Raw genomic sequence first — 19,495 nt, 5'->3', positions numbered from 1 at the left:
TGTGTGTGTGTGTGTGTGTGTGTGTGTGTGTGCACACGTGTGTAATGTGTAACAAGATCGGAAAGGAGTAGGGGGAGTGTCTTATGAAGGACCTGAACAACAAGCAGTATTTTATACTCAAGCCCAGGGGTGACAGGGAGCCTCTGGAATTTATTGAGTAGGGGGTTACATGGTCAGACTTGTTTTAGGAAGGTCAGTTTGACAGCTGAGAGGCAGAGAGACACTAGTAAGCTAATGCACTGTAAATGAGGTGATGGGGGCCTGCACCAGGGTGGGGAAGAGAGAAGAGCAGAGAGGGGGTGGATGCTTACAGTAAAATTGACATTTTGGTTGAAGAGAGGGATTCTCTGAGTTGGAAGTCAGGAAGGAGTGCATTCCTCATATGGGGAATGGCTAGTGTAAAGGTGTGTAGATGGGAAATGTGACAAACAGAAAGAAGGCCAGAAAACCCCATTGAATCAGTGAAGAAACAAATCAAGATAATTACTAGCTTCAGCAAAGAGGCAGAATATGAAATAAGTCTATAAAAAAATCAGACATTCCATTCACTACTGACAAAAACCCGGGAGAAAATGATAGAAAGAGATATACCATTCAAAACAACTCCATAAAATATCTGAATTGAAACTACTAAGACACATACGAGATTTATAGAAATCCAAATACAAATCATTCCTTACAGCAATAAAGGAAGACAAATAATTAGAGTCATTGTGGTTGGGCTGAATCAATGTAATAAAAATGACAATATTATTTGAATTAATTTACAGGTTGAGTGCTATGCCAATTAAAATTCCAAGGAGTTATTTTCTAGAACTAAACTAAATAACAAATTTCATGGGGAAAGTGGAAATAAAAGGTGTTGAATTTCAAAAGACATAATGGAAAAGTATAAATTTAGGGGGCATAATAATAATACTAACATGTATATAGTACTTACTATGGACCAGGTACTGTACTAAACACTTTACAATTATTTTCTTATTTGATCTTCACAACAATCCTTGGAGGTAGGTGCTATTATCGCCCCCATTTTATAGATGAGAAAACAGAGATGAAATGGTTTGCCAGGGTTGCCCAGTTAGTTAGTATCTGAGGCCAAATTTGAACTCAGGACTTCCTGTCTCCAGGCCTGATGCTCACCACCTAGCTGCCAAGAGAAGACTTGTATGAACTGATATGGAACAGAGGAAATAGAGCCAAGACAACAATGTCTATAATATATAATATTATAATGCATAATGCATATATAATGAATAATATTATAATGTATAAGGTCTACTATAATGTAAACAAAAGCAACAGGAATATGCTACCAAATTCAAATTTAGTCATGACAAGTCAGCAGGCATTTAGTAAGTGCTTACTGTATGTCAATACTATGTTAAACCCTGGTATTCCCTTTCATTGTTCTATCTTGGTCCCAGAGAAAAGATGATGAAACACATTTCCCTCCTATCCTCCGAAAGGAGAGAAAGAATCTTACGGGTGTACAAGGTTTGCTAATGCTATTTAGATATGACTCCTTTTTCTTGGGTTTTATTTGGTTCTTTCCTTTTTTTCTTTAGAGGATTGAATGTGGGTGAAGGAGAAGAGGTAATACTGGGAAACAATTATAACACTGAAAACAAAAGACAGGGCCAGCTTGGTGGTGCAGTGGATAAAGCACTGGCCTTGGAGTCAGGAGGACCTGAGTTCAAATCCAGCCTCAGACATGTGACACTTACTGGGCTGTGTGACCCTGGGCAAGTCACTTAACCCCATTGCCTAGCAAACACACAAGAAAACAAAAGATAAAAATAAAACTTTCTTCTTTTTTAGAAACTAACAAATTTCTAAATACTAAAAAGTATTCAAAAAGAATACTGTACAAGAATCCTTGGGTTCTGGTCCTAGCGCTGCCCTGAACTATGTGACCTTAAATAAGCCAGGTCCCCTATCTAAGCTTTGGGTTTTTATCTGTGAAATGAAAGGGATGAACTCCAAAGAAATCCTTGGCTATCAAGCTAAAGGAAAGGCAGCATGATTCAGAAGGGAGAAAAAAAAATAGGAAGAGCACCCTGGCTTCTAGTCCTGGTCCTGCCTAGACCAGTATGAAAATGAAGAAGTTACCTCCGTTCTCTGGGCCTTGGATTCCTGTAAAATGAGAGCAAATTAATTCACATTCTAAGACTGATTAAGAAGTTAAAATGTGACTGAATCAGTGCATTTATTTCTTTAATCTTCCTCTCTGCCTCAGTTTCCCCACCTACAAAAGGAAATCCCAAAGATCTCTTTGAGCTCTTCTTCAGATATGTAATCAGTTCTTTTCTCTGTCTTATGTGCCTTGCAGGTGGCATTATTAAGGGCCCACGCTGGAGAACACCTTCTTCTTGGAGTTGCCAAACGATCTATTCCCTACACAGATTTCCTGCTTTTAGGTAAAAAGAATAAACATTCCAGGATTCTCTCCTCTTGCTCTGCTCCAACTTCCATTGTAAGTCTTTTACTGGCATTGACTTCCAGTGCTGAAATGAGAGTTAATTAGTCTGGCCATAGATCTGTAGTTAGGAGCCAGTAGATAAAGCCAACGATACAGTTAGGAGTACCCGGGCCAGTGTTACAGTCTAGAGTAGCCAGGACAAACTGCTTGGAGGAGAGATGGGACCCAACCTGAGCCTTGATAGATGGGGGGACATTCAAACTGAAAGAGAAAAGGGAGTAAGGTATTTCTGATGGGTGAGATGACCAGAGATACAGAGGCAGATATGACTAGAGCGGTGTCTGTGTGTGTGTGTGTGTGTGTGTGTGTGTGTATGTCTGTGTGTGTGTGTGTGTGTGTCTGTGTGTGTGTGTGTGTGTGCATGTGTGTATGTCTGTGTGTGTAGAGTCACAGAATCGCAGAATTTTAGATTTGGAAGGGACCACAGTCCAACCCATACCCCAAAAAGGAACGCCTACTGCAAATATATTTGACAAATGGTCATTTAGTCTCTGCTTGAAGAACCCAAAGGAGGGAGAGCCCATTACATCCTAAGGCAGCCTGTTCCATTTTTGGATAGCTTGAACTGCTAGGAAGTCTTCCCTGACATCAAGCCTGAATTTGTCTCTTTGTAACTTTCACCCAGTGCTCTGGTTTCATCTTAACCAAACAGAACACATCAATTCCCTCTTCCATATATTAGCCATTTGAATACTTGAGGACAGCTCTCATTTCTCTCCTAAATCTTCTCTTTTCCATGCTAAGCGTAGATCATAGGATCATAGTTGAAGGTGGAAAGGATCATAGAGGTCAACTAGTCTAACCCTCTCATTTTCCATATGAAGAAACGGAGACTCTGAGAGTTAAGTGACCGGCTGACGGTCACACATGTACAAAGAGGCAGAGCCAGGGTTCAAATACGGATCCAGATTCAGTGGACTTTGCCTTACACCATGCTGCCTGTCTACATCTATAGTTCCTTCCAACAGTCTTCATATGGTGTAGAGCAGACTCAAGGTCCTCTACCAGCTTTGTTGCTGCCTCTAAACACTCCAATTTACCAATATTCTTCCTAAACCATGATGCCCAGAACTAAACACATTATTCCAGCTGTGGGCTAACCAGAGCAAAGGATAGTAGGGCCATCTCCTTATTTTTTTTCATATAACATCTTTTTTTGTAAGGCAATTGGGGTTAAGTGACTTGCCCAGGGTCACACAGCTAGTGAGTATCATGTGTCTGAGGCCGTATTTGAACTTAGGTCCTCCTGATTCTAGGGCCGGTACTCTATCCACCATCTCCTTATTCTTTAAAGCATCCTAAGATTGCATTGACTTTTTGGACTAACATACTCTTCTTGACTCATTGAATTTGCAAACTACTACCCCCAGATCTTCTTCAGACTGTTGCCTAACCATGCCTTCCCCCATCTTCTACTTCTGACCCTGATTTCTTTGAACCAGGTGTAAGACTTTAAATCTCTTCATTCTAAGTATAATTCTCTTTCTAGTACATCATGCTACCTCTCTTTTGAAGGAAAACAGAGGATAGTATGGAAAGAACACTGGATTTGTAATCAAAAGACCTGGGTTTGAATATTGGCTCTTTGGCCCTGTGTGACCTTGTCACTTCCTCTAAGCTCAAGTTTCTTCTTCTATAGGAGAAGGGAGTACTTAGCATTCATATGTCATACCCTACGCCTGGAATACATTTCTTCCTCCTCTCCACCTCTCAGAATTAGGCAGATCGTCTACAAAGAGAGGTAGAAGATTTTAATGGACTACAAGCTCAACATAAGTCAATAGGGTGATACAAAAGCTACTGCATTCTTAGGTTGCATCAAGCAAAGCAGTGCCTAGCATCCGGGACCAGGGAGGGGTCAGTTCTGCTCTGTTCTTTCTACAAATAAAGTATTGGACTCCATTCTGTACTCAACATTTCAACAAGGACATCCAGAGAAGATTGATAGGGATGGTGAAGAGCCTTTAAATCATGCTATAAGGGACTGTTTGAAAGAAAGGGAGAATGTTTACTGAAAGAAAGGGAGAATGTTTACTGAAAGAAAGGAACACTTGGGGGAAGAGGGGAAAGGAGAGGGGTGTCACAATGGCAGTGTGGAGAGAGTAGCAATAGCACTGTTAACCTGGCTTCAAAATCTGCCTCTGATGCTGGCTACTTTTGTGCCTTCAGGCAAGTAAGTTAACCTTTCCAAGTCTCCATTTCCTCGTCTAAAAATAAGGGGTTGGATATAATAGCTTCCGAGGTTCCTTCTAGCATTATGATTCTATGGTCATCTTCAGGTATTTGATGGACTTTCCTTTAGAAGAGAGATTTGCTTAGGTTGGCCCCAAAGTATAGAAGGAAGAGCCCTGGGGGGATGAGTGGAAGCAGTGAAAAGAAGCAAATTAAAACTTCATCTAGGAGCAGCTAGGTGGTGCAGTACATAAAGCACCAGCCCTGGAGTCAGGAGGACCTGAGTTCAAATCCAGCCTCAGATACTTGACACTTACTAGCTGTGTGACCCTGGGCAAGTCACTTAAGACTGATTGCCTCACCCTCCCCCCCCCCCAAAAAGAAGAAACTTCATCTAAGAGAAAATGTCTTATTGCTGTGCAAAAATGGACTGGCCTGCCCCCAGGAGTGGGCTCCCTCCTAACTTGGAGACCTTTGTAATGTATAAAAAGTTTGAGACCTAGTTTCTAGGTAATTAATCATTTTATTAAACATGCTAGCATGTAATTAATAAAAGGGGTCAGTGACACTCTTAAGTACCAAAGACCTCTCATGGAACCCATTCAACATTTATATGCCTTTGGAAGACTGGGTGTTCCTGAGAGTGGCAATCGACTCTGGTTGGTTAATAATTAATGGGAGAATGAATGTTATAATGAAAAGTGGGCTAATTCTAATGAGGGTCTGGGGGATGTGACTGATCACTCAGTCTTGGTCAAAGAGACTTATTTGTACCCATATCACCCCCTCTGGGGTAATCTAGAAAAAAAAGGAGAATCCACATTTTTCCAGACCTGTCTGAGTAAAACAATGGGCCAGAATCCATCAATTCACCTAGACTAAAATTTCCTTACCTTTTGACCAGAGCTGAGTTTTCCCTCTCCTTATCAGCCCTGCACTTCAAAAACTGCCTGAATAAACTACAGGGGCTGATTTCTGAATGAGGAAGTAGAAAAGGGAAAACATCTTCATCCTAATTCAATAATTGGTTATTAATATAAGACAGAAATAATCCTTTCTCTCCCCTTCATGCAAAGGTTGGGTGCCCACTAGTTGAGTATGCTGCAGAAAGAGTCTTCTTCAAAAATGGGTTGAAATAGACCCCCTCTGAGGTCCTTCCAATCCAGAGATTCTGTGATTCTATAAGAATGTTGATCATCCTTCAGATGCTAACAATTCCATGAAGTCTTCCTTGCTCTTCCCAGTTGTCAAAGCCCCCTCTTTCCTCAAATTACCTTGTATTTACTGATCTGTGCATATATTGTATATTGTGCATATATTGAGGGTGCAAAGACCAACAACAAAACAGCCCAGATGCTTTAGATTTTGAGGTGCATTATACTGGAGGAAAACGGCATTGTAATACACAGCATGCACAGAATCATAAGCATTAAAGACAATGTATAATATATACAAAGATACGTAAGAGCAAAGTACATAGAAAGTATTTGTTTTTACAAGGATGGTGTAAAGGATCGATGAGATGAATAAGGAAAAAGCTCATGCTGTAGGAAGTGGCACCTGGACAGACACTTAAAGGGAACTAGGGAGTCTAGGAGGTAGGATACAGACTGTGCAAAGAGAGAAAGGGAGGAGATGGAATGCTGTGGATGGGGAATGGCCATTGAGCCATTTGGGCTGGGCCAAAAAGTACACCAGGGAGAATAATATCGCAGCAGCCTAGAAAGTCTGAAGCCAGATTGGCAGGGGCTTTAAATCCCAAACATGGGGAAAGCTGTTCATGCCGCAGCCAGTAGGCAGCTTTTGAAGCTTCTTGAAGAAGGGAGGGACGTGCTCAGACCCACGCTCTAAGGGATAGCCATTTGGGAACTGCAGTCTGATGGATTGAAGTGGGGAGCGCTAGAGGAAGGGAATTCTGTCAGGAGGTTGTGTCTAGAAGTGAGGAGAGATCAACCTAGAGTGGTGACCATAGGAACAGAGAGGACAGGTTGGGGGGATGGAATGGAATCCCGGGGCTCCCTGGCAAAGTCCATTCTAATGCTAAGGATCCAGCCAGTACTTTATGAACATTGGTCAAATCTGTTAATAACTGCCTACTACTGTGTCTCCATTGTATAAGAAGGCGTTTACAAAAAAATCAGCAACACGGCATTTACCTAATAAATGAGCCAGTCCCATAGGCTTTAAGAGATTTTCTTGGGGTTTGGTTTTTTTTTTCGGTTTTTGGTTTTTTTTTTGGTGCTGAATCAAGTTACATAGCACAACAAGGAAGGAAAAAGGATAGACCGAAGTAAAAAGAGAAAAATAAAACAGCTAACACTTCACCAAGTTTCATCAGATTAGCAGAGCATATCCTACAGCACCACCTGCTGTCAGGAAAAGTTATTACATTGTCCAAGTCGGTTTTTCCCCACCTAGATTGATTTTACTAATCAATCAATAAATAGTTATTAAGCATCTACTATATGCTGGCATTATGTGTTGAGGGCAGCTGGGTGGTGTAGTAGATAGAGCACTCGGATTGGAGTCGGGATGATCTAAGTTCAAATATGGCCTCACACTTACCTAGTTGTGTGACCCTGGGCAAGTCACTTAATCCTTATTTGCTTCAGTTCATCTGTAAAATGGGGACATACTGAAGAAGGAAATGGGAAACCACTCCAGTATCTTTTTCCAAGAAAACCCCAAAAATGGGGTCACAAAGAGTCAGAACAACAACAATGTGGCAGGCACCGTGCTAAATGTTGGGGATTACAAAATAGAGGCGAAAGGCAGTCCCTGCCCTCAAGGAGTTTATAATCTAGTGGGAGAGACAACAAGCAAGCTATATACAAGATAAATAGGAAATAATTGACAGAGGGAAAGCACTAGAATTAAGAGAGGTTGGGAAAGGCTTCTTGTAGAAGATGGGATTTTATTTGGGATTTAAAGGAAACCAAAATTTACTTGTTAAATGTGAGCTCTTTCCTTATCAGTATTACAGAAAGCTAGACTTAATCATAAGTGAAAGAGGCAGCTACCTGAATTGGGCTATAGTGAAATTACCAACTCCTGACTCTTTTCCCCAAAATACCTCCTCAAGCCAATCTAATTTTTGCTTGAAACTTGACCATTATAGTGCTACATTCCCAATAATCCTCAGTCCTTTCAGTTGTCATTATTCAGTCATGTCTGACTCTCCATTGACCCACTTTGGATTTTCTTGGCAAAGATACTGGAGTGATTTGTCATTTCCTTCTCCAGTTCATTTGACAGATGGGGAAACTAAGACAAACAGGTTTAAGTGACTTACCTAAGTTCACCCAGCTACGAAGTGTCTGAGGCTGGGTTTGAACTCAGGTCTTCCTGACTCTAGTTCTGGCACTCCATCCACTGTACCACCTAGCTGCCCTACATTATGTCTTCAGTCCTATATTAAAATGCAAATACCCATCAGAAGATTGGATTTGATTAATAAATGATCATTTTTAATAATAATAATAATACAAATAAATTAATCAAGTCCCATAGACTTTAAGAGATTTTTTATTGAATTTTAATTGAATTAATTTGATTGAGATTTTAATTGAATTTTAAGATTGATTAACCATTTATACTTTGTGACTCTGTACCTTTCCTGAGAGCAGGGTTTAGCAGGGGAGAGGACCAGATCATTAGAAGTGTGGAGAGGAGGGGATGTACCTACAAAGAATTGAAAAGGACCCAAAAGAGTGGCTGGCTATCTCCATGATTTTTGCCCTAGAGTAAGCGTCTGTACCAAATGATCATTACTTAAATGCCAAAAGGTCTGTTTATTCAAAAAGGATCTTTGGTCAGGTAGTCATTTTCTTACAAGCTCATAATCCTACAAGGTTCTCTCCCAGGCCCCAATCTGGAAGAGATTTAGTATATCTACTTGTAGTAGCATATCTACTTGTAGATACACCAAAGGTCAGTTTCTTATGTTCCATTCTCTGTATATAGGCTTTCATGTCAGGTGTACCTGTTGACAGAGTCCAATGCAGATGATTCTATAGCCTGCAGATGATACTGCTGTTCTCACTCCTCCCCAGGAAATGATTTCATTATTCCTATGCACTGCCCAGAACTGGAAATTGCTCGAGTTGCTATAAGAATATTGGAAGAGTTGGTCAAGCCCTTGAGAGAAATCCAAATTGATGACAACGAATATGCTTGTCTTAAAGCTATTATATTCTTTGATCCAGGTAAGAGAACTAAAAGTCACTAGTTGCTGACTCTGGCTATGCATGAAAATAGAAGGAAGAAAGAAAGAAAGAAAGAAAGAAAGAAAGAAAGAAAGAAAGAAAGAAAGAAAGAAAGAAAGAAAGAAAGAAAGAAAGAGAAAGGAAGGGAGAAAAGGAGGGAAGAAAGGAAGGAAGGAAGACAGAAAAGGAGGGAAGAAAGAAAGAGAAGGGAGAGAGGAAGGAGGAAAGAGAAAGAAAGAGAAAGAGAAGTAGGGAGGAAAGAAAGAAATGAAGGGAGGGAGGGAGGAAGAAAGAAAGAAAAAGAAAGAGGAGGAAGGCAAGAGAGGAAAAAAGAAAGAGAAAGAAAGAAAAAGAAAGGAAGGAAGGAAGGAAGGAAAGAAGAAAGGGACAGAGAAAAGGAGAGAGGAAAGAAAGAGAAGGAAGAGAGGAGGGAGGAAAGAGAAGTAGGGAGGAAAGAAAGAAAGGGAGGGAGGGAAGAGAGGAAAAAGGAAAGAGAAAGAAAGAAAAAGAAAGAAAGGAAGGAAGGAAGGGAAAGAAAGAAAAGGAGGGAGAAAGAAAGAGAAGGAAGAGAGGAGAGAGGAAAGAGAAGGAAGAGAGGAGAGAGGAAAGAGAAAAAAGAGAAAGAAGGAGGGAGGGAGGAAAGAAATGAAGGAAGGAAGGGAGGGAGGAAGAAAAAAAGGAAGGAAGAAGGAAAGAAAGAGAGAAGGAAGAGGAGGGAGGAAAGAGAAAGAAAGAGGAGGGAGGAAAGAAAGAAAGAAGGAAGGAAGGAAGAATGGGAATGGGTTGGTGTGATATGGAAGAGAAACCAGCCAAGGGAAGAAAAAAAGGTGGGGAGAGGGAAAAAGGAAAGCCTTCAGGTACCAAATGGATGCAAACCATTACTGTATCTTCGCCAAGAAAACCCCAAATGCGGTCACCGAGAGTGGACACGACTGAACAACAACACCGAGTTAGAGGTCCAGTGTATAGACTAGAGGACTGGCTTTAGCATCAGGAAGACCTGTATTCAAGTGTTGCCTCTGACTCATATCTGATGTACTACTCTATGACCCTGGGAAAGCCATTTGATCTGTTGGTGCCTCTCAGAAACCTCTCTAAGACTGCAGAGTTTCTCCATCCAGAGTTCTCTAAACTGAGGAAATCACAGGCTCCAAGCTTCAGAGCTAGAATAAACACTAGAGACCATCACGTCTACACCCCTTCATTTTGTAGATGAGAGTATCATGCCCAGGGTCCCACCACTAGTTAGAGTCTGAGGCCGTTTGACCTTGGGTCTCCCTGATCCCGAGCCCAGCGCTCTAACCCACTGAACCGCCTGGAAGATTGGAGACCTCTGGGTCACCAAGAGGGACCGACTTTTGTACTCACAATCCCCACGTCAGCTAAACCCTTTAAACTTCTGGAAGGTATCCATCCAATCGCCAAAGGTGAATGCCTCAGCCTACTGATGTACACAGGCAAGTACCAAAGTGGGGGAGGGAAGCAGAACCAGGAACCAGGCCCTGTCAGCTGCCTCATTCTCTCTGGAGGAATTCTAACCTTTATCTGAAAGGACTCTTCGACTTGACTGGACTCCTTTGAAAAACAATGTTTGTAAATTCATAAACTACACACACGGAAACGAGTTATATTGAAATGCACATCATAGTATTTTTTAAGTTGACAAGATTCAACTACAGAGGTTTTAATTAGTTTATATATCAGTTAATACAGAGGTTTTAATCAGTAGTCTCCAATAACGTGGCACAGTGCCAGGCCTGAAGTCAGGAATACTCGAGTTTAAATTCAGCCTCTGACACTTACTAGCTGTGTGACCCTGGGCTAGTCACTTAAACCTCTCTGCTTCCGTTTCCTCAATTGTAGAACAGGGGTAATACTAGCACCTTCCTCCGGCGGTTATTGTGAAGATCAAATGAAATACTATTTATAAAGCACTTAGTACAGTGCCTTCCTTCCTTCCTTCCTCCCTCCCTCACTGCCTCCCCTCCTTCCTCTCTTCCTTCCTTTTTTTCTTTTCTCCCTCCCTCCCACCATCCTTTCCTTCCTACCTTTTTTCTTCCTTCCTTCCTACCTTTCCTTCCTTCCTTCCTTCTCTCCCTTCCCTTCTCCCCCCTCCCCTCCCCGTCCCTTCTGCATTGCGGGGGGCTGGAGATGTCTTTACGCTGCTTGTAAAAATGTGGCAACCTTGGTTGGACATTCCTAATCTGGAGGCCAGAATTTTAAGCAATGATCATTCCCTTTTGTGTTTATATCCTTTAGTGCCCAGCAACAGAGAAGGCTCATTGATTGGTGCCAAGTGTGATTGAGGCTAGGAATGGAGTCAGTGAGGCAGCAAGGGTGTAACAGTGGACAGACACAGGCTTGGGCATCTGTCCAATGAGCTGAGGCACTCAGCGCGAACTTTCTGTGATTCTGTGATGTTGTCGTAGGATTTTCGCCGGGGATCACGCCTCGGCAGGGGAGTGCGGCGCCCCGGTGACCTGACATTGTGCCCTCTCCACTCTCTCTCTCCCTCTCCCAGACTGCAAAGGCCTGAGCGACCCTGGAAAGGTGAAACGAATGCGCTTCCAGGTGCAGGTGAACCTGGAGGACTACGTCACGGACCGGCAGTACGACTCGCGGGGCCGCTTCAGCGACCTCCTCCTCCTGCTGCCCCCGCTGCAGAGCATCACCTGGCAGATGATAGAGCAGATCCAGTTTGTGAAACTCTTCGGCATGGCTCGCATCGACAGCTTGCTGCAGGAAATGCTCCTGGGAGGTAGGCAAGGCCCCCACCTACTCTCCGGGTCTCTCCCGGCCCCGCCCTCGAGTGCCCCACCCCCCACCCTGTGCTTGGGCCCTCCTGTTCCAGTCCTCCAGCTACCATAGCAACCCGGTGAAGACTGACAGTCAGCTACGCCCAGACTATGGGCTGCTGTGGGGTCTTAAGTGAATTTTCACCAAGTCCCCCCAAAATGCTCGGTTCCCGTTAACAACAACTGATGGAAGAGTTGGAGGTGATATAGTGGACAGAGCGCTACATTTGGAGTCAGGCAGGCCCGAGTTCAAATCCCACCTCAGTCACTTTCTAGTTCCGTGACCCCTGACAAGTCATTTAACCTCTATCTCAGTTTCCTCATCTGTAAAATCGGGAAAATAGTAGCACATATTTCAGGGTGGTTGTGAGGATTATATGAGACAATCAATATATGCCAAGTGCTTTGCAGACTTCAAACCACTATATACATGCTTGCTATTACGAAACTGGGGGTGGGGGAAAGAGATACAGGGCAAATGGGCAATGGTGAGATCCGGACAGCCTGAGGCTGGAATGGAAATGGTATGGTAATGGTAAGGTAGACTTAGAACTGAGAGGAAGCAGGAGTTGAAAAGACCTTGGGCCAGACAGATATTGGAGTCAGGGTGGCAGAAAAAGGGATGGAATCAACTTCTGCTCCTTGAATGGGGCTAGGGTACAGAGATGTGGGATAACAACAGCTGATAATAATAATAGCTTTAATATTTGGTTACCTACATTCTTTCTTTTGAGCCTCATGACTACTCTGTGAAGTAGATATAATTATTCCCATTTTACAGATGATAAAACTGAGTCTGAGACTTGCCCAGGCCCATCCAACTAGTAACTGTCTGAGGGAGAATTCCAATTCACCTAGTCTCAGGCTTTATTTGCCATCCACTATACCTTTGGATACATAGAAATTGGAGAGAAGGCAGAAGGATTAGCTTTTTATTTCTTCCCATTTTCCCCCATTTCTTGACATTCCTTTCTACCTTTCCTTTTTTTCCTTTCATGTCATATTTTCATTGTTATCTTTTATTTTCACATCACCATTTATTTCCAGGTTCATCCCTCCTCCCTCCTGTCATCCACTGTAACAATGATTACAAACTATTTACTCCACCTAGCTACAGCCCTGACCCAAACTCTCCCTTTGTACTTGCTTACAGGGAACACCACAGAGATGCCCCAGTATCATTCGGGGATGCCCAACCTAAACCTGGAGCCAGTCACAAGCCACATCCTTCCCAATACCCTCAGTTCAGTGATCCAGGCTGCCCCTTCAGCAAGTCAGAGCTGCTCTTTTACAGAAGGTCACGGTGAGGACACCAAATAGGGCTCTTGGGCTGAAGTTACAAAAAACAGAAGAGCAACTGGAATCACTGGGCTTTGAGGATGTAGAACACAGTCTGTATGAGAATAGCTGTCCCTATGCTGTGCTTTAAGGGGTCCCTGCTCCCAAATCTCAACCTTGCCACGAGTCATGGTGCCTGAAATTCCACCTTAGAGTGGCATTTGAGTCTGACAAGGAACTTAAAGGTGGCAGCATCTATTAATTGCAAATGCTTATGGGAGGCCCCACATTAGCAAGAACTAGCTGGCAGCTAGCTAGAAACAGGGCCCTGTAGGACTGAGATACAGATGTTGGGGGTATCAGGAAATATTAGAATGTCTTAGATCAAAGGTTGTTTACCTGGGGTCTGTGAACTTTAAAATTAGACTTTTCAATATAATTGGTTTCCTTTGTGCTATAATCCTATTTTGTGTATTTAAAAACTTTATTTGAGAAGTCCATGACCCAAAAAAAGTTAATTACCCTTAACTTTGATAGAAAAATCTTCCTTCTTTGAGAGTCAAGTTGATTTTTTTGGGGGGGGGGGGGGGGAAGATAGTCAAAAGTCACTGGAAGCCAAGTTTGATAAATAAGCACTGTGGGCTATCAGACTTGTCAGCCAATTTAGCAAACAGGTAATTATTGTGAGCTCTGGTCAAAAAGCTCATGCTGCTCTGAGTTTTCAGTTTACATTTTTATTTTAACTGGGAGAGAAGAGAATAATCTGAACTAACATCTTTTTCCCTTCTCAGCATCTCCAGACACATCTGTCTCTTCTCCTACAAGCCCTGGGAAAGAAGATTACAAATTGGACCCTGCCAGAGGATCTGAGATGCCCATTCAAATACTGCCCCAGACCATCGTACCTAAGCAAGAGACTTTATAAGCCATGAAAGGGAAGAGACTTCAGCCCCCTAGGAAGTCAGCTACAAGCCAATCTCCTTACCTTTCCAGATGTGAGCTCCCATGACTGCCTCAGCTCCACAGCCCGCTCAGATTCCAGGGGCTGAGGATCCAATGGTCACATCCAGTTGGCTACTTGGTTAGTACCAGGATTTTTTTTGGTCCCTGGATTGGTTCCCCAGGGCCTCTTTCCCTCTTGAAAATATAAGATGGCCAAACTCTGGAGACACTTTAAAGTAAATACCTCCAACAGCTGTCCAACAGAACTGAAAAATCACTATGATCTAACTCTTATTTGGCAGGATTGAAATCTCCGGCTTTTATTACCAAAACACAAAGCAACATGGATCCCACTAATTAATGTCCTCAGCTTAAGATTTTTTAGACCTGGAGGCAGAACATGAACCCCATACATATACAGAGAACACACGAGTGTATTTTTTAAAATAGCCCATTTGCAAATTGGGCAGAGGGGGTATACTCAGGCATCCACCTGCCAATTTGAAGAAGGGCCCAGCCATCTTTCATTTAATTCCAGAAACATCGGCTGAAGTGCCTATGTGCATGGTACTGCACTAATCACTGGACTGATTTTTACAACATACGGGCTCCAACCTCCCAGACATCCTTTCCCTGTTTCCTCCATCCTGCCACTCACACCTTAGCCCATCTTTTCAAAGTATTTCAATGCAACGTCTACAAAAGACCACACAATTTCTCCACCTCAACCACATCACACCAATACCTTAAAACAGTTAGGAATAATTGGTTATTGCTGGGCAATCTTGGTTTGGTTCTGATAAGACACAATATGTCCATTACAAAGTGGTGTATGCCAGCTGTGTGACCACAAAGGAATCGCTGAACCCTGTTGGCCTCATCTGTAAAATGGGGATAATTGGCAGTTCCCACCTTCCAGATTGTGGTAAGGATCAACGGAGATTATGTATGTAAAGGGACAAGGTGTGAGGTGGATATCCACTATTAATATGAAGTCATGAAACCTCTCTGCATTTTAACCACCCCATCCCCACCTCCATTCCCAGCTTCAGACCTCCTAATCTCTCAGACTTCTACTAAACCAGTTTTTCTCAATGGCTGAGTACTTGAATCAAGCTTCAGGTCACAAAGGCCCTTTTGCCTGACACAGGTGAAGTGTGACAATAATGTGACAGAGGTTCAAATAGATAGAAGTTGAATGTGCAAACAAGTGTTATCCCCATTCATTTATGGGAAGCTATTGACAGAACTAATTCTTGCTCAGGGCACTTCCTCTCAAAATTACTTTTAGAGCCAAAATCATTCTTTTATTCCCAGGGATGACAAATCTGTCCTATGACAATGGATCTGAGTTTTGGAAAACAGCAGAGTCATTCTGGGCCATAGCAGGGGACTGCAGTAGGGGATCAAACTGGACACAACCATTTGGGTAAAAAATGAGGGGTGATACATAAAAGGAATGAGTCTGGTTTCCGCTCTGCTTACTAAAGACTCAAATCAAAATAGACTGGCTCTTGAAGGTCACTCCCAAAGAGGACTTGCACACATATTTTAAGCAAAGGCAGAATCTTCAGCACAAGTATAGCTTCCCATGGTGATTGCCTTGAAGGGGTTAACATTATCCCTTTGGATGTGTAAATTCTAATCTGTTAAAAAAAAAATCTGTCCCATGACTAAATAGTCACACCTTACATATGAGCAATATAATTAATGCAGGTATTTTCACATTAGTCAAGAGTTGTGAAAATGTCTCATTCCTGATGTCTTCTTTTATAGCTGTCTTTTAAAAAAAACTGATTATAAGTATGCACATTTAGATTTTTAAAATACACCATATATATTATATACATATCTGTATATATATGTATGTGTATATATATATATATATATACACATATATACACAAACATATCACTGTAGGAACAGAAAAATATCTAATCAATGTTCTCACATGCATAAAAGCTGCATATCTGGAACCTCTTGAACAATTTTCCATATACAGTATTAATGCTTTAAAAATGTAGAAAGTCAAGTGATATTTCTGTTTGCTGAGGTTAGCCTCCAGCATGAAAATGTCATCACTGCAATGGGTGTGGCTTGTTTTCATGACCTTAAAAATCTTGCTTCTTCCAACTGGAAAGACAGAAATCACATCAATATTCAGAAATGCCTGGTGCCTTGAACTTCATCAAGCCAGAACATGGCAGTAAAACTGAAGATATGCGAATGTGCCTCAGATAAGCCTGGTGTTGCAAATACACCACCATGTACCACCTGTGACACTAAATGGTAGCCAATGAAACCCAAAATTTAACTGTTGATTTTTGCAACTATGTTAGCCTTAAAGGGAGGACCTGTAATCATTACTTAACAAATGGCCAGTGATCACTATCATACCAGAAAATGAGTTTGACTATAATCACGCAATGATCAAATCAGTTTTCTCTTGAACTCTGGAGTCATTTTTTCAGGCATAAACTCGTGAATCTTCAATATCCTGCAAGGCAGAGAAGTGATTTTAGGTGGAGGACTTTTTTTCCAGACTGATTTGGCAGATCAGGAAATGGAATCCATGTCAATAATTCAAAATCATTTTTGTGCTTCTCACAAATTACATTGGTCCTTCACAACCATGGTTAGATATCTGAGGGAAGGGGCAGAAATCCTGAGCGACACACTGCTGAGAAGGGCACACACCAATTTCACTGACCCCAGACCCTACAGGTCCCCAAATCTAGTGTGATGGTACAGGTAATTCTCCCCAATTGTAGTCATACTGGTGAGGGAGCAGAGGGTAGACCCCAGAAGAGGTTTGTGACAGCAAAAGGAATTCTCAGGATGGCCTAGTACCAATAAAGGTGTGCACATACTGGATGTGGGGGAGCAGGGATGTACAAGGCAGTGTGGGGCACAGGTCTTCCCCTCGCACTGGCACACCGGAGGGGAGGTCCCAGTGGCCCTCTGTCAGTTACAGCTCTGCTTACCAAACACTCAAATCAACATAATGAGATGCAATACAAGAGGAAAATTAGTGAAACTAAAGAAGTGTTCCATTTTTACTAGATCCCTTCCTCACCAGTGTGATGCCGAAGCTAATTTCTGTTTCCCCTAAAAGTCTCTCAAAAATAGTATTTACTGACTACTGACTCTTTCCCGAGTTTCGGGAAGAAGGTAGATAGCTGCAGAGCTCTCTGCACATACGGGTATTGTAGGCATCATTTTTGAATTTGCTTGTCTTTACAATTTCTGGGCTTCTTTTTTCAAATAAAACACAAGACCGTTATACAATACAAAATTTGTGTTTGATTTTTCTATTAGCAAATGTGACATTTTGCTCGGGATTCTGGCTCTTTAGTTTCATTTGCTATCACCAGAAGCAAAGAAATAAGCATTTATTAAGTGGCTAGTATGTGCTAGGAACCATGCTGAGCGCTTTACAAATATTTTCTCATTTGATGTAGAGAGAATCATCGCACTTCTCACTGCCAGGTGCTAGGGTGAACTGGAAGCTGCTTCTGGATTCTAGTGCCCAATGTTCCTCATAGGTAAGGATGTTGGTGACCTACAAGACTTTAAAGTCGTCACGTACGGCTGGTTATTAAGACAATTGAAGGCAACTATCTAGAGGAACTGGAGAGAGGGACGAGGGATAAAAGAGAGCATTACTAAGCAAAATGGTGATATTGCCAACTGATGGCAAGCCTTTTTATCTCAGCCAGTCCTAAGAAAGTAAGACCTACTGTTGTCTATTTTAGTATAAATACACAACTATTCTATATCTTCAATCAAAGATGGGATGCCTGTTATGTCAAACAGGTCCCAGAGTTTTTAGTTAGGCTTGAAAAATCAATCCTGTTATAAATGCACTGCTACTGAAGGCAATTTAATCAACAAGCATGCAATTAAGCACCTATGAGCCAGTCATTGAATATACATAAGCAAAAAATAAAGCTTTTTGCCCTCAAGGAGTTTACAATCTATTTGAAGGGGGGTAGGAAGACTATATTAAAATCTTGCTTATATGCTTCTCCTTCAGCAAAGAACGGATCACACTTAAATAGCACGTAAGGTCTGTGAAGCACCTGACCTAAATTATCTTTTATCTCCACTTGATCATCCATAAAACTTTTTAAGTATGTCAAAGGATTGTGGTTTTGTCATCGTGGGACCTTTCTCTACTAAGATCAGTACCTTGATAGTATTTCAAGAGCTGCTGTGTCAAAAACTGCTTATGACCCGGTCACCAATCTTCTGCACTTAGCTAGGCTGGCCTTGGCGCAGCCTTCTGGTGCCTGCCTCACTCAAAGCCTTTCCAGTTTGATATGACCAGCAACAGCTAATGCCCCACTGGCATAATCCTTAGAGAACCCAAAGTCACCTCTACACCAAGATAAGACATCAGAGAGCTTTCAATGAAGACAGATGTTAAGAGAAAAGAATGCAGCATAAAATCTTGCTGGAATTTTTCTAGGGTCCTGTCGTATGAACTGACCCTTCAGTTGAATTGTTGTAAGTAAAAAAAAAAAAGTTGGCTTATTTTGAAGTAGCCTTCCAAATACTGTCTTTTCCTGACTCTTGCCCCCTTAACACAGGCAGGTTAAAGAAATTCACAGAATCATAGATTTAGAGTTGGAGGGAATTTTGGAGAACATCCAGTTTGATTCCCTCATTTTACAGAGGGAGAATAGAGGCCCATAGGAGGAAATTGATTTGCCAAAGGCTAAACAGGTAGCAAGTGTTTAGGCCAGAAGACTTGCTCCTAAAGAATCCTCTGAGCATAAATTTCATTCTCTCTAACAAGGGGAAAGAGTAAACATGCACAGGTGTATAGATAGTCACCCACCAACCATCATGAAACACATCATTTCCACTACCCTGTTTTTGTTTTTTAAATACACCCTAGGGATATTTTTCTGCATGTAGTTATACCATATTTACACGGATTCTATAATTATCTGGCGTAGATGTGACTGCGGTCAAGACAGATTATGAGGGACAAGACAAGAAGTTGCTAATATTGAAGGAAAATACCTCATTGGTAATAAGGTGGAAAAACCTCAAGGGATTTTTTTTTCAGCTAATTTAAGTCAATTCCTCAGAGCACCTAAAAGAAAATTATGCTTGTTTTAACCATTTTTTAACAGAAATTCATCTAAAATAAAATGCACACATCCTCACAAACAGAACGATTTAAGTCTCTTCTCGGATTGCTTGTAAGCATTATGATGTCATGCTATAATTCAGGCCCGTTGTGTGATGGGCTATCTGCCCCCAAGTTAAATGACCTCGGAGGGTTGTGCTGAAGGAGAAAGCAGACAGAAGAATAATTCTCCCTCTGGTTGGCTATGACTTTTGTCAGCTACATTCTGCTGCCTTATTTTAAACAGAACTAGGTTGAATGTAGCTCCAACTTCAGATAAGTCCTGGGATCACAAACACATTCTAGAGAGTTGAATGTACTAGAAATTGGAACTCTTCAATAGTAAATAAATACTCTTTGGTAAATTCAGCTCAGATATTAGAATGATTCCACAGGGCCTGAAAACTGTGTTAGTAAACATCATAGACTTCCTTCAAAAGAGAAATTCAATGAGCCAAGGAAAGAAAGAGACTAAATCCAA

The 19,495-nt window shown here is 41.8% G+C and overlaps 1 protein-coding gene across 1 annotated transcript in view; it reads left to right on the top strand.

Moving 5' to 3' along the window:
* The window catches only part of LOC114031767 (hepatocyte nuclear factor 4-beta-like), a 67,573-nt gene extending 51,927 nt beyond the window's left edge, over window positions 1-15,646 (top strand). Inside the window, exons 6-10 of the mRNA XM_027846885.1 lie at window positions 2,333-2,420; window positions 8,707-8,859; window positions 11,381-11,617; window positions 12,808-12,957; window positions 13,724-15,646. Of these exons, the coding sequence (XP_027702686.1) occupies window positions 2,333-2,420; window positions 8,707-8,859; window positions 11,381-11,617; window positions 12,808-12,957; window positions 13,724-13,857 (762 nt within the window). The 3' untranslated portion in view covers window positions 13,858-15,646. The remainder of the gene's footprint in view (window positions 1-2,332; window positions 2,421-8,706; window positions 8,860-11,380; window positions 11,618-12,807; window positions 12,958-13,723) is intronic.
* The last annotated feature ends 3,849 nt before the right edge of the window (window positions 15,647-19,495 follow it).

The sequence above is a fragment of the Vombatus ursinus genome, unplaced genomic scaffold, assembly GCF_900497805.2.
Source record: "Vombatus ursinus unplaced genomic scaffold, bare-nosed wombat genome assembly UNPS02005286.1, whole genome shotgun sequence".
Taxonomy (NCBI): Eukaryota; Metazoa; Chordata; class Mammalia; order Diprotodontia; family Vombatidae; genus Vombatus; species Vombatus ursinus.
This window is presented reverse-complemented; position numbering and strand designations above follow the sequence as displayed.